Source organism: Montipora capricornis, chromosome 8, assembly GCF_036669925.1.
Source record: "Montipora capricornis isolate CH-2021 chromosome 8, ASM3666992v2, whole genome shotgun sequence".
NCBI lineage: Eukaryota > Metazoa > Cnidaria > Anthozoa > Scleractinia > Acroporidae > Montipora > Montipora capricornis.
Window position 1 is genome coordinate 52,370,848 of NC_090890.1, and position 15,000 is coordinate 52,385,847.

The window sequence follows — 15,000 nt, forward strand, 5'->3', positions numbered from 1 at the left end:
TCAACTCTTTCTTTGTCAATAGCATTCGTGAAGAATTGCAATTGGATACCATGTCTCCTCCGTCTCTCTCCCACTCTTCTGTTTCTTATCAATGTGAGCTCACAAGCTTTAAGCTTATTTCGATTCATGACATGTCTTTGCTTATTAAATTATCTAAGATTAAATGTTGTGCGTTCGATCCAATTCCAGCCTCTGTTTTAAGTGGTTGCTAGCCAGTCTTGTTACCAGTCATTACAAGATTTTTAACTGTTCTTTAGCTGTTTTTATGCCTGCTGTCCTGAATTATACCATGATTACTCCTCTGCTGAAGAAAGCAAACTTAAATACTGATGAGTTTAAGAACTACCGTTTATTTCGAAAAAATGATGGGCGGTAGCTGTTCAGCTTATGAGTTACATTGACGACAGCTATTTGAAAGAGTTTTTCCAATCTGGCTATAGGAAAAAGAACAGCGCAGAGACCGCCCTCCTCAAAGTGAAGGATGACACTTTAAAATGGTTTTGGATAATCGGCGAACTATGGTGTGTGTTCCCAGCCAAAATTTTGTTTGTTCAACTAAATTGTGCTCTGTTAATTTCTGTTTATGCACTAAATTAAATAAGATTTGGTAATGCTGAAATCTGTTTAACCGAACGGAATTTTAGAGAACCGAATTTAGTCTTTGCAAATAGAATATGATGGAAGCGAATTTGGAGAGCTTCGTAAAATTTAGTGCATAAACACAGAAACGAGAAGCTCCAAAAAGCTTACACTGGGTTGCCTGTGGTACGCGTTACACAGAAAACTGCAGCGTTCCAGTTAATTTTTTCAAGTGGGGCGTCATTAAGACCATTTGAGGGGTCACCCACATGTCGCGCCAGCAGAGGCCCTTTGGCTCACACGTTTAATTATTTTGTGATGGCCTGTCCCATTTTAAGGTCTTTTAGTCTTTCAAGCTTTCGTAATAAATTCAGTTTTAAAGATAACAAAACACGCTCTTGAGTAAAATTCACTCGTTTCTTCTTTAAATAAATTGTCTGTAAAAAAACTAACTGCAAATTGCTCTGACGGACGTTTTCCAGCATGTCTAGCAGTTGGACTAAGCAAACGTTTTATATTGCACATACAAGAAAGGACTAAAGGTGTTGTTTCCGCTTCATAATGTGACTGTCTAATCTGATGCCAGGTCAAAACATTGTTTGCCTTTGCGTTTGCACCAGAAAAAGGCAAGCCAAGAGACAGATGAAGAAAAAAAATAACAGTGTTTATATATAACTATGAATCGAATTCTCATTGAAAGATCTTAAAAACACGAACATTTTTACAGTCTCTAACGTTTTGTCAAAAGGAAGAAATTGATCACGTGCTAGGCAACCGTAAAGGTGCACGTGATTACCCCGTGTCAACTGAATGAACTACGGGAAAGAATGTTTCAGAGTAGAACAACGTACTTTTTAGCGAAGAAACTTCCGTGGTTAGTTAATTTTGTTGTAATATTTAACTGAATATTTAGATGTCTTCTGTAATTTAATATCATCTGTCAAAATTTGCACAACAGTCAAATCATAAAAATAGCAACGCACGCAACAAATTTAGTCGCATTACCTCTTCGTAGAATTCTAATGCTGAACACAGGAATTTTTAGTTATTGTGAAAATCTTTCTATATTTGTTAGCAATCATCCTTTCAAATTTCAGAGAAATCGACCCGTCCGCAAATATTTTACGAGTTTTTTTCAAAGGGATGTCAAAAGGCCAAGTGGATGTTATGCATAATCGGGCAAGTTGCGGGTGTGACCCGTTATAAGTATTTTTTCACAAAATGTTCCCGAATCGTCAAGTATCACCACAGAAGAAACGAAAATCATTCTAAAAGCTTACTTTACGCAAAAAGTAGGTTCTGGAGGTAATTTTGAGTGGGAAATCAAGTTTACAGCAGTCAACAAATTTATGCAAACTTACGAGACATGGTATATTTAATTAAGTTAACACAAAAGAATGACTCACTTACCTCATATTCTAACACGAAAATGCATTCCTCTTGACATAAAAACTATCCAGTTAAGCTCGCATATTATACATGATGAGTTCATAAAAGCCACCATTTTCCAGCGAAATGCTTTTTGAAACAAACAACATATGTGCTATAAGAGGCAAAAAGCCTTCCTATTTCATTTAATACGTTGGTGAAGACAAGAAACTCAATCGTGTCAAATTACACTCCGTGTCAAAAACGCAACACGGTAAATAAATTTCCCTCGAGTGTTTAGCATCAAACCCTTCAATGAAAAACCCTTTATTTGAATTATCAAGCAAAAAATGGGCAACAAGCTTTCTTACAAATAATTTTTGACTAATTTGTGAAATTTCCAATTGTTAGCAGAAGACTGTGCAGAATTGAGTACAGATCCAAGTCTCTGTTTTGTTAAACCCATAAGTTACTAGAGAATTTTCCATTTGATTTCAGCGTTGTACAAAACACCACACTCGTACAATATTAGAACTACATCTCACTTTGATTACGGCTCGACGGGCGACAGATTGTTGTCGAAGTCTCCATTACTCGTCGCTTTTAAGATTCCAGATATTTTTTTCAGCGCCTTCCTTGTTCAGTATCCAATTGACGTTCCATTATTAAGCTCCATAGGGGTATATTTTGCTTAAAAATCCACTAAAACGCCATTCGCGTTACATGACTTTCGACGCCATTGCCAGTTACGTTGATCATTCTACTGTGTCCACCAGAGAAATCTACGCATTTCCCACTACCCTCTCGATCCTAAGACAATACGCCCAGAAGGCTCTATGCATAAAGACACCACTTAGCAGGGGAGTGACAGGCAAGACTTTTCCCGACACGGAAAATAACAAAAAAACCCACGAAATGGCGCCGAGATTCCGACTGGGTTTGGCAACCCAGTAATTAACACAGCACAATTTAGTTGAACAAGCAAACACCCCATAAAGACAAAGCGTTTAGCGAACCGGTGTATTTAACACACTGGTTCGGATGTTTGGCATTCTGGCCGAGTGAACACACTGTTTTGATTAATCAAGTCTTTAGGATTCGGCCCGGTGCGAATGCTGAGGCTGAGCTGTCCGTACACGAGTCGATTTGTGAACACGTTGCAATATAAATCAACAATCTATTCACAGTTTCTCAGACAAACAGAAGCAAGCAACTATCATTGTGGAATGTGGAAGAATCTTACCATCACACATCGCCAAATAATTTTACGTCTGTCTAATAATTTCATGGCGAACTTTCATGTCGTTGACGTAAACTCAGGTTGCTAATGCATCAATCAATTCCAGCGGTTCCCCTCCTCCCCCCCCCCCCCCCCGTTTGGGCAAGCGAGGAGCATTTGCTCAAGTTGTCAGTCCCGGGGATGGGGCATTCGCAATCCTATCGCTGCCCGAGGGCTGGGCATTAGCCTACTCCGGGGCGACCCCCGGGCAGTTGACACAAGTGTTTTTGAATTAACATGGAAGAGTTTAGACTTGCTTTGAAGAGGAGGCAGACATGAACTCGGAAATGGCCAATTCGGCCTATCTTATAACGTTGCCTGCGTACGGCACCCCACGTAACAATTTAAGGTAATTCTATTCTTTTTTTTTTTTTAATATAACTTTGAGAATTGTTGTTAGTGCAGGGAGTGAAATCTTTCTAACTTTTTTGTCGTAAACGTGTCGTTAGAGCGGGTAGGTGAGTGTTCTGTGAATGCATCATTTACATATCGTATGTAACTGATGTCACGGTCAGAGAATTGAAGCGAATCATGAAGAACAAACTTGAACTGGTTGGTATTCGTAAAGTGCTATTTCGATATAGCGGAGATCGTGAGTTCAACTCTCGTTAACATTCTGGCCTGAATTTTCCCAGGCTTTGCCGTTTTTCGATGCTGCTTGGATAACGCTAATAACTGCGATGAACCAAAATCTTAAAACATCACAAGAAGTTCAGTGTGTAGTGTTTAGTAAAACACTTCAGGTGGAAAGAAGAGGAAGCTTTATTAACATTTGTCTGACATGTGGCCCTCTTAGATGGAACAAAGCCACACACTGTTTTTTTTTTCTTTTTTTTCGGAAAGTGAAGAAAATCGGAAAAAAACCCGCGGACAACTGTCGGAATCTAGCCCACGAATAAAGCTATCTAAAGTCATTAATAATAAATCAGAACGGTTAGGCGCGAGTTCCTTCGCCACCATGTCGAACGTAAGGAAAGCTGTAGGTCAGGTCGTGAGAAAGAGCAGAGACACTGAAATGGATCTTATTAATCACCATTTTTAAGCCATAACCACAATTACTTCCGGTTTGTTTTGAGTTCACTAAATTTTGGCTAACAACTTTTTTTCTTGGTTGGGGAGGGGATCGAGGTGTGGTGTTTTGTGATAATGTTGATCAGTCTTCTCACTATAGATAAAATATAACAATATCAATAGCTGTCGTAATAACTTTACATATTATTTACCAATACTGCTTCCAATACTAGTATTGTAAAAGGGCAATTAATCTTGAAATCGTTTAATTAGCTGTACAGCATATTAGAAATCAAATTCAGTTTTGTTTCGAACCTTGTTCGGCCTTCTGTCGTGTTTCAACTCCCTCTTAATTTGCAAAAAAATATATATATATTTGACATTCGGAAATGTGACCATGTTCCCTTACTGCGCCTTTCAATAACATGCGGACTCCTAAATTCAAGGGTCAACCGACAAATGCGTTTTTCGCTACCGTCAATCAAATGTTCGGCGGCTCCTCCAAGCTTCCGACTATTGTCGAGCGCGCAGTAATCAAATCAAATCGTTCAGCACACTTCAGACAATATAGTCGGAAGCTGGGAGGAGCCGCCGAACATTTGAATAACGGTAGCGAAAAACGTATTTGTTGGTTGCCCTTTGAATTTAAGAGTCCGCATGTTATTGAAAGGCGCAGTAAAATAGAAAGCTTGTGTCGACCAAATCGAGTTAAAAGTTTATTCAAGCTCCCAAGCAAACAATCTCGTGAAAACAAACTAAACCGTAAAGAAAAGATGATGATGATGATGATGATGATGATAATAATAATAAATAAAATAAACCGTAACAAACACACTCTTTTGAACGCTTGCAGAAACTTGAGCGAAGCATTTTTCTCAGCAAAAATGCGATTTCAAAAGTAGAAATACACCTACGTAAATATTTTTCATCTCATTAATATACTTTGCCTTTACTTTCTGACATTTTCTTTTGTCACTTTTAATGCCTTGCCAAGGGAGTAAAATCTTTGGGTCTTTACATTAATCTCTTTGCAGATAATTTTTGCACTGAAAAGAATTGAACTTTATTAATCGAACGCATGATAAACCGTAAGAAAAACTATTTCGATAAGAAATTAGAGGAATATATTTGCTTTGGGTGAAGAGATGAATCTTCCCACCAACGAATCAAATTCTGAGTAAAGACGCAGTAAAGTGGACTCCAGAAATGTTAGTCACTGATCACACTAGGCCACATTTCGATAGCCAGTTTAGTAAGCGCAAAACAGAATCCCTCTTGGCAACTCATTACTATTTACCAAATATCTTAGCCGTGTATTCGATTGACCCCATGATTGTGGAATAAGTGTACTGGAGTGATAATTTAATTTGGTATGTTTGGCGTTTTGAAGCAACAAGAATAATATAAATATGTTTAAAAGAGCATTTTACCAGGTGTTTGACAATTTAAATGCGAAATCCGTGAAAAACGAAGGATTTCTAAGTTCCTATTCCAGAATAGGGTCAATCGAAATGAATGCACCTTAGGTCGTTTTTTTTTTCTTGCATACCTTTTACATGAATAAATTGCTATTATATTTTGTTCTGGTAATCGTCAATAAAAATCAAAACCATATGACTTGTTATTTAAGTCGGTAGATTACTGTAAAATCACAACTCCTATCGGACGAGAGTGATTTTCATTAAACCATAACATGCTAAATTCTGGTGACCTGATTCCGCAAAAAATAGAGGAGTGATGGCAATCTTTTTGGCTCGTTTAAAGGGACCGTTTCACGGTTTTGCGCATGTCCAAGCTTTAGCGCTAGCAGTTGTAAATTTTACGGTTTCTTACTGAACCAAATGATGTTAATTAAACACAGAGAGTATTAAAGCAAATACACTGAATGACTAAGGCCCAAATTTGGTGGAAGACACTGCGGGTTTACACAGAAAATATAGAATTTAGTTTTGATCTCGAATTTATTGTACGGGTCGAAAATTTATTCTAAGCACGAGTTGTCATAACGCACGAGTAATCTATTCGCATGCAGTAGGTTCATAACACAAAGGAAATGAGTAATTCCACTTCTATGGTATTGTTTCCGTTCCTGCATCAGTGCTTTTGATTGTTTCAATAACAATGGAATTAAATGGCCTGACGTGACAGTTTGCCCATGCGCAGAGACGTGAAACTCTCCCTTTAAGTGGTTGTCTCGTAGAATACCTCAGTATCAGTGGGAGTGAAATAGTAGTAACCATGCATTCTTTAGAGATAATTATGCTTCAATTTGAGAGAAGAACGCCATACATTGTTTTGTAACAAGAATGATAAAGATATGTTTACCAGATTTTTCACAATTTTAATGCAAAATTCGTAAAATCGAATAATTTCTAACTTCTTTTCCGTGTATTCCTATTCCGGAATAAGGCCAAACGAACGCACCCTTAGCTTTTTTTCTTCCAAACCTTTAACATGCATAAATTGTTATTATCATTTGTTGCGGTTATCGTCGATATAAATCAAATCGATATGACTTGTTATTTAAGTCGGTAATTACTGTAATATGAAGACACATACGGGACGGGTATCGACATTTTCATTAAACCATAACACTCTAAATATGGTGACCTGATTAAACAAAAAATAGAATTTCCGTCTCGATCTAAGTGGTTGTTTCGTAGAATACCTCGACATCAGTGGGAGTAAACTTGTAGCTTCCTCCTCCTGCATAAAATCTACAGGAAGTACCAGATGAAGAATACCCTTGGGGAAGGGGGTAAGACCAGCCACACTGTGTGTAAGAATTTCGGTTGCTGGCAGCGTTGTTTGATATGTGGATGCCGTGTCCACCACCAAAGGTTGGTCCATAACTGGAACATCTGTATATAGCGTATCTCTGGATTCCCGACTTGACCTGCAGCTTAACAGGAGCGTAGCCATTGATGTTATACAGTGAGTAGATAAACGATTTACTTGATGAAACATAGCCACAAGAACCTAAAAGAAAAAAGATATATATATTATTTTTTTAATCCATATTACGATGATTGTGATTATGATCGTAATTATGATTATGTTTATGATTGTGTTATAATATAAGTCTTTAGTGTCAAAACCTTAGCAATTCGCCCGCTTACCTTGACGATGAACATGAAAAAGCTCGAAAGCGATAAGTTTTCTTTTTACGAGACCACCGTGTCAGCGAACAAATGTTTCATGACCTGATTTCAGCTATATTAGTTAGGAAATCAATCAATTATTATATCATTAAAAATTAAAATTAAAACTGAAAAACAACACCTATCCTACTTGGCAGGTCATGCGATCATGTTGCAGCATTTTGTAGACGAATCCAATTTACGGAATATATGAACTCTTAATTGTATCGTGCTTATTCATATGTGGATAATCATGGTCTCCCTAGTGTGAAGACAACTTTCACATTTCATTAAATGTGAACAATCTCAGTTCTATTTGACACCTTAGAATATTTTGGTTGGTTGAGCATCGGACTACCGTGCGGGAGGTCTGACGCCGTTTCAACTCCGGCCGGACCAATACTCAGGGTCTTTTGAATAGCTGAGAGGAAAGTGCTGTCTTTTCAACGACATTTACCAATGGTTAGACTTAAGTCTTCTCGGATAGGGACGATATATCGCAACCCTTCAACGGTTCATAACCCTGTGGGATGTAAAAGAACCCACGCACTTGTCGCAAAGAGTAGGGCATGTGGTTCCCGGTGTTGTGGTCAGGCCTTATTTCACTTATTCATGGGTTGGGCCATCCCCTTTTTTTTGGGTCGGTTGCTCGGATTGAAAAAAAAAGCCTAAAAATTATCACAAGCAGTCTCGGAATCGGAGACCTGGAACCGATCGCCTGGAAAACAAGACGTGAACCCAAAAATCAATATGGAAGAAAGTTGGTTGATGTTATTGTAAAATTAAGAGTCATATATTGTTTTCCCTCCTAACATAGAATCGGCCTCTGCTAGAAAGACAGATAAAAGTGGGAAGGAAACGCTTCAGCATTGACATTGCCAATTTAAGCCGACAGAAAGTTTATTTTGTTAATGATTAATTGAACATCGAAAAAGAGTAGCAGATGCTAACACGTACACCAGCACAAGTAACCCAACAACACTCGGCTTTTAACCTCTTTCCCAAACTGAAATCACGGCACAGCAACTAAAACACTGACTGAAAAAATGCATGCTAAAAAGGAATCATTTATACAAGAGTTTTCGAATAATCTGTGGATTGAGTGCAATTCGTTTTTCTAGCAATTGCAATAGGCGAGGCAGTACTGGTTTTGCAGCGCATAAAAGCAGAACCCCACAAAAAGAACAACAAATGCCAAATGCGAACATAGTTTCTTCCTGGTATTGTTTTCTTTTGGTTGGTTTTTGCGCTTTATTAGGGAGACCCCTATTGCAAAGAGAATGCAGAGTTGCTGAGAGCAACTGTAATCGCTCCCGGGGCCCGGCGCAAAGGTCAGTTGGGAGCTTAGAGCAACAGAACAGTGGCTCGTTTGTTGCTTTCTATTTCGATTTTCATGCAATCACAGAAAAAAAAGATTCTTAATTTAAAAGTGTCAATTGTTAGAAAATTGGCGGAGAGCCGATGATTTAGAAAATTGTGCAGATAAAGTACAGTAATAGGGTCGCCAAGCCAAAGGCCGAGAAAAATAACGTACCCCAAATTCAGCAACTAAATTCATGTTATCCGAAAAACTGGATTCAAAACATTTCAAATATTTCAGCTCCGCTTCACAACAGACAAGAAACATGTTGCCGGTAAAATCCGTCTTCAGGTTGAATCCGTTTCAACCTAGCTTAAATTGGTGATCCTGATTTTACCTATGTTGACCACGCATTCAGATGGATTGAAGAAAGTTTTTTGGACCTAAGACAAAAATTTAGTTTTGGTTATTATACGTAGATACTAATTGGCCAATCGTAGAAAAGTAAATGATCAAAAGAACTGTGTTGGGTTGAACATGTTCGTCGTTATAGCCAGGTGATCTGGTGACGTAATTCGGAGGACTGGAGAGAAAACTTTTAACGCCGTATCCCACAACCGAGCGTGGTAGACACGTTATGATCTGTTGAGTTTTGGCGATGGCAATACTGCAGGGAGTTTGGAAACAACACCCAAGGCCGCGCGCGGTTGTGGGATACGGCGTTAAAACTTTTCTTTCCAGTCTTCCAAATTACGTCACCAGATCACCTGGAGTAGAGTGGTGAAGACACAGGACTACAGATCAGGAATGTGCGAGTCCGAGTACCGGTAAATGCATAGTACAGTTAATTCTTTGTTCTCTACTATGTTGTAATGTTGAGACTGAATTAATAAGTGTATGAATACAGAAACCGATAAGATGATACCAAATGGGGGTGCAGGGATGGCGCAGTGGTGAGAGCACTCGCCTCCCACCAATGTGGCCCAGGCTCGATTCCTCGACTTGGCGTCATATGTGGGTTAAGTTTGTTGGTTCTCTACTCTGCACCGAGAGGTACTCCGGTTTCCCCTCTCCTCAAAAAGCAACATTTGACTTGTTGTGTTAATTGTTAATTTCACTTTACAGTGTCCCCAATTAGTGCTCCAGCGCTAACAAAATCTGCTAGACACTTAAATAAAGTTCCTTTCCTTTCCTTTCCTTTTAAATATTAAGAAGATGTGTTGAGCGTAAGACAGAGCTTGAGGAGGTAAGGTATAAGTATCCCTTTTTGAGTGCGAGAACAGATTTTACCTGCAACATACACTTCATTCTGATCATTTTACAGGGCTTAAGCAGAGCCTGTAAAAGAAACTACAGGCATCAGGCATGCGCATTTGTTTGTTTGTGGCAGGTTACAAAGGGTAAAATTCGGAGATTCTTTCTCAGTATTGCAGGCAGCAACCAGAAGAATTCCTCAAGGAAGTGTACACGGGCTGAAGTTTTTTAGCATATTCCTGAATAAATCTATTCTATCAGGGAAAGGATGTTACTATTCAAGTCTACGTTTATGACAAACAACTTTATAATTCGGGCCCTGGAACAGCGGATACTTCAGGTAGGAAGAAAGAGGAAGACTTAATATGTGTCTTACATAAACGATCAAAGCCATGCACATGCTGCTTTTTTTCCGGAAGGGAAGAAAACCGGAGAGAACCCGCAGACAACCGGCGGGATGTAACCTAATTAGAGAGCTTACGAATCGACAACTTTCGGAAATCAAGTGAAGCGTCATGAACTAATATCTGACATTGAAATGGGTGGACTCAAGATGCTGGACATTGACTGGATGATTAGTGCAAAACGTGTAACATCTTTAAAGAAATTTTTGGAAGATTAACAAAGTACTTGGAAAACAATTCAAGACAAGTTTCTTCCATCAGTTGGAGGACGCTTTGTTTTACATTGTAATTTTCATACTTCTAAATTAAAAATGGCTTACCGGAATATTACAAGGAATGTTTTGACGCGTGGTCTGATTTAAACGGGAAAACGCCTGGTTGTTATCGCGAAATTATCAATGAGCTTATCTGGAATAACCAATTTCTCTGTTACGACAAAAAATCAATGTACAGAAGGGACATATTAGACTTTTAAAAGTTTTGTAAAGATAGGAGATTTAATCTCGGCAAACAATTCCTTTTCGTGTGGCATTACCCACCTGTAAATCCCGAAGAAAGATTTTTCCTCTTGAGTATTATCAATTCAATTCCTGCAGAATGGCGTTCTGTTCTGAAAGCTTCTGTTGATGTGACAGTGATTGACGCTCTTCCAAATACCCCAACCACAAGGATGGAAAGTGACAATTTAGTATCAATTTTATGACGCCTCTTCTAAACAGATCTACCAACTCTTTCTACCGAAAAAACAGATTCCACCCACTGCTAAACAGAAATTAACGAACAAGTATCCAAACACTTTAACAATAGGTAGAAGGTCTATTCGCTAGCCTTCCAAACCACCTTAGAATCTAAAATCAGGGAACTGCAATACAAAATTCTAAATTGCATTGTCTTTACGAATGAGAAACTCAGTCGTTTTGGCCTGGGTTGAATCACCAGGCTGCACGTTCTGTCAAGAGGTTACGGAATCCGTTGAGCATCTACTTTTCTCCTGTAGGATATCTTCAGATTTTTGGAAACACGTCTTGTCCTAGCTAAAAGATAATAATTTTCTTGTTGGAAAAATTAATGAGTCTGATTTGATCTTTGGAAAATTTGATATTGCAAGTGAGTTTATTTTAATCAATCACATTTTGTTATTAGGTAAACATTACATCTATTGTAAATGTCTAAGTAGCGTACCTCCACTTAAAGGTTTTATAGCGGGAACAAGTCGTGTATAAAATATCGAGTTTCATATTGCCAGGGAGAAAAACAAGCTCCTTACGTATTTTGAAAAGTGGAAGAAGTTAATTAATGCATTAATATAATCATTAACTTGATTGCCTTGCCATTTACTCATACGACACGAGTTTTTGTTGTTGTTGTTGTTGTCCGTAGAGTTATAACAATTGTATTTTCTAATTCTGTAATTTGTAATTTTTGTATTTATAATTTGTAATTTGTAAATTTGAAATTTGTCTGCTCAAAAAAATCAATAAAAACTATTTAAAAATAAGTAAATGAATAAAAATAACAGTTTACTAACATTTTTAAATGCATTTAAAGCAACATCAAACATTTCTGTAACCAGTGTAAGCCATCAGAGTCCGAATTTGTCTTCGCAAAGCGCCATTACATGATTCAATCTGACAGGGATTGAGAGCAAGCGAAAAGATTTCACATTTGGAATTTACGACTTCTTCCGTATTTTTTATTTATTCTGAATGAGAAGTGATGTTTAAACTTGTGTAGGTTCCTTGTCTACTTGTTGCTGGACTGGAAACCGGATTTGGTTTTCATTACTTCGCTGACTTAGATCAGTGATGAATGTTTTGCTGTTCTGCATGTAAGTTTATGGTATAAAAGTGACTGCAAGTATGTTTAATTCTCGTTGCATACATAATAAACAAATTTCACTAGTTCGTTTTCCAGGTTTTTCATCCCGTGAATAAAATTCCGTATTTCGTAATCTACATATATTCAATAAAGGCCCATATAAGGATTTGTATGGGAATTCCGATAAAACGCCTGAAAAGATGATTTTACTATAACATTCTCAATTAAAAGGCCTAACCTTATAGCCATTGTGGGCCGCTTCCTTCCGTGTGGTTTTTTTTCCAGATTCGAATCGAATTTATCCGTTATCAGTTCTTCGGTTATCAACGGTTATAGTAAAATATCAAGGCTGCACTCTGAATTCTCTGGAGCCCAACAAATTCAATCAAATATTCCTGGCTAAAATAATGTTCCCACGGCCACAAATCTACCGTAGAATTCAAGGGCAAAGGTTTTTTCTTTCATTTCAATCCACTAGCCGCGCAATCGAAGCCCTGCCAGCGACGTCAGGCGGCTATTAGTATCCCAAACCAATAGATAAAACGATGAAGAAGATTTCACTTTGAACACCACACGGCGACCGTTGAGTTAAATTTAGTAACGAGTCTTTGTTTGTCATTGTTTGTCCGTTTGTCGTCTTTAATTGAAAATTTTTCGTGTTAAAAATTACCTTCTCAGGTCTTTTATCGGGATTCCCGTACAAATTCTTATATTTTTGTTGGCTTTCTCTCACCCTGAGCTTGGGGCGCCTGTGCAACATCCGTTCGAATTTTGTTGAACAGCGATGTTGAAACCGTCCGTATCTATAGTAACAACGCGACTGCAGACTGGGACTGAATACCAGGCCTCTTATGAAGCTTTTTTTAGTCAAATGTTGATGATGTGTTGAAACGTTTGTCCACACCAGAAGTCAACAACGTTCATTGCAACAAAATCGAACGGATGTTTAAGCTGCTTGCCCTGGCCTCAGGAAAGAAGTCTTGTTTCTTTTTGTCTAAACTTCCGAGCACGTTTTGGTTTCTGTTTTATTCCTTAGGTGCATAGGTCGCTAATATAATAACGCACGTGGAATTTTAAATTTAGTTGTGGAAATTTGTGCCAGACGTTTTTATCCAGACATACACAGAGATATCTTTCCGTGCGTTTTCACATCAGTTGAGTAATGCATTTCACTTGAGATTGGAACAACAATGAATCCCTGCGGGATTCCACAATGTTACATTGCATTGATCAAATGTTACCGAATTCAGAGTAACAACCTACTGTCGGTAAGGAACGAAGCAAATCATTCTTTACCAATGCCTCGAATGCTGAAATACGTTATTTCTTTTTTCTTTTCATCAAGATCTGAAATTTACATTATCAATTCCTTCACTATCTAGGAATAAGCCACCGGAATAGCTTCGTTGGTCAATAGCACTTTTAAATTTAATCAGCTACGCAGAGAATTGTTGATTATTTTTCTTCTTACTAGTCATCATTATCATCATTATTAGTGGTACTATTATTACTTTTTATTTATTTATTTATTTTCAATCTTTTTTTAAGCGAATTCAATTTATTGACCTGTCATTTAGTAATAACAGTGTACAACATTAATCAGGAGCAAACATTTCACCACCGGCTGGGAAACCATGGTATTGTACGCAAGTCACTCACTCCCGGTTCTAGTATCCCCACCTTTTCAAGTTTGGCTTAAAAAATCCTAAAACGTGCGTAAATATCCATTTTGTAAACAATTTTGAATCGATGTGACGAGACGGGGTAACGAAAGAAATTATTTCAATGAAAAAACAAAGAACGGTTCAGTATTGATTCCACTGGGATTGTGCTGGTGCCGAGTTAAGAAGCTGACATTTATTTTCAGTTCAGTTGCGGCTTTCCGTGTTGACAACAAACTGTCATATCAAGAGTAGAGGGGTTTGGAAGGTGAACATGACGAGCATTGCATCCACCAGTTTCCCCGTTTCACCTGTCTAGCTGTTTTTGCACACTTTTCGTGTATAGGTTATGTCATAAATCGTTATTGAGTTCAAAGAAACTGTGAGATCTATCGTGTCATTCACTCTTCAAGAAGAACTCCGGTGTCCCATGATCTTTATTGACTGTCCATAAGGCTTTTGATACAAAAGGCTTGGGTGGGATTCTCTTGCATGTTTATTGTTTTGAAGCTTTCGATTTTGTTCCTGATTTCAATGCTTGGGTTACAATCTTTTATAAACATATGCAAAGTTGTGTCTTAAACAATGGTATAATTTCATCCTAGTTCTTTGATCTCGAGCGCGGTGAATGACAAGCGATCCTTTGTCATCCCATCTTTTTGTTCTTGCTGCTGGGGTTTTGGCTATACCAATATAGCCATCAGGTAAAATTCTGAGATAAAGAAAATTGCCGTTCTAAGAAAAGAAGTTCAAAGACTATTATATAGTCTGCCAATCTCTCGGTAACAAGTTCGAATTCCCGATAACATACAGTGAATTTAATACGATTAGAATTTGTCACAGGATAAGATATTTATGCTTTCTCACTCTGTTTTGCTGGAATCACAGGAAAAGCCCTTTGGGTACAGTTTGAAAGTACTCTATACGAATTTTAAGTCCTTTTAGTCTGAATCATATTGGTTTTTCTTCAAGATTTTGTGGTAGGAATATTAAATTTCTTTACAATGCCCTTTTACATCCTCCTTAATTATTTTATTGAGATTGGAAAATTCCACATGTGGGACTGCTGCAGCAAAAGAATTAAATTAACTCAACTTATACAACGATTTGAGGTCAAAATAATATTTACATGTAGGTATGAAGCAGAACTTCACATTTATTTAAAGGGTAAAGACATTGGCTGGTT

General features: G+C 37.9%; 1 protein-coding gene across 1 annotated transcript in view; it reads right to left on the bottom strand.

Moving 5' to 3' along the window:
* Window positions 1-6,775: 6,775 nt before the first annotated feature.
* The window catches only part of LOC138014131 (uncharacterized), a 10,753-nt gene continuing 2,528 nt past the window's right edge, over window positions 6,776-15,000 (bottom strand). The window contains exon 3 of the mRNA XM_068861153.1: window positions 6,776-7,216. Within this exon, the coding sequence (XP_068717254.1) occupies window positions 6,882-7,216 (335 nt within the window). The 3' untranslated portion in view covers window positions 6,776-6,881. The remainder of the gene's footprint in view (window positions 7,217-15,000) is intronic.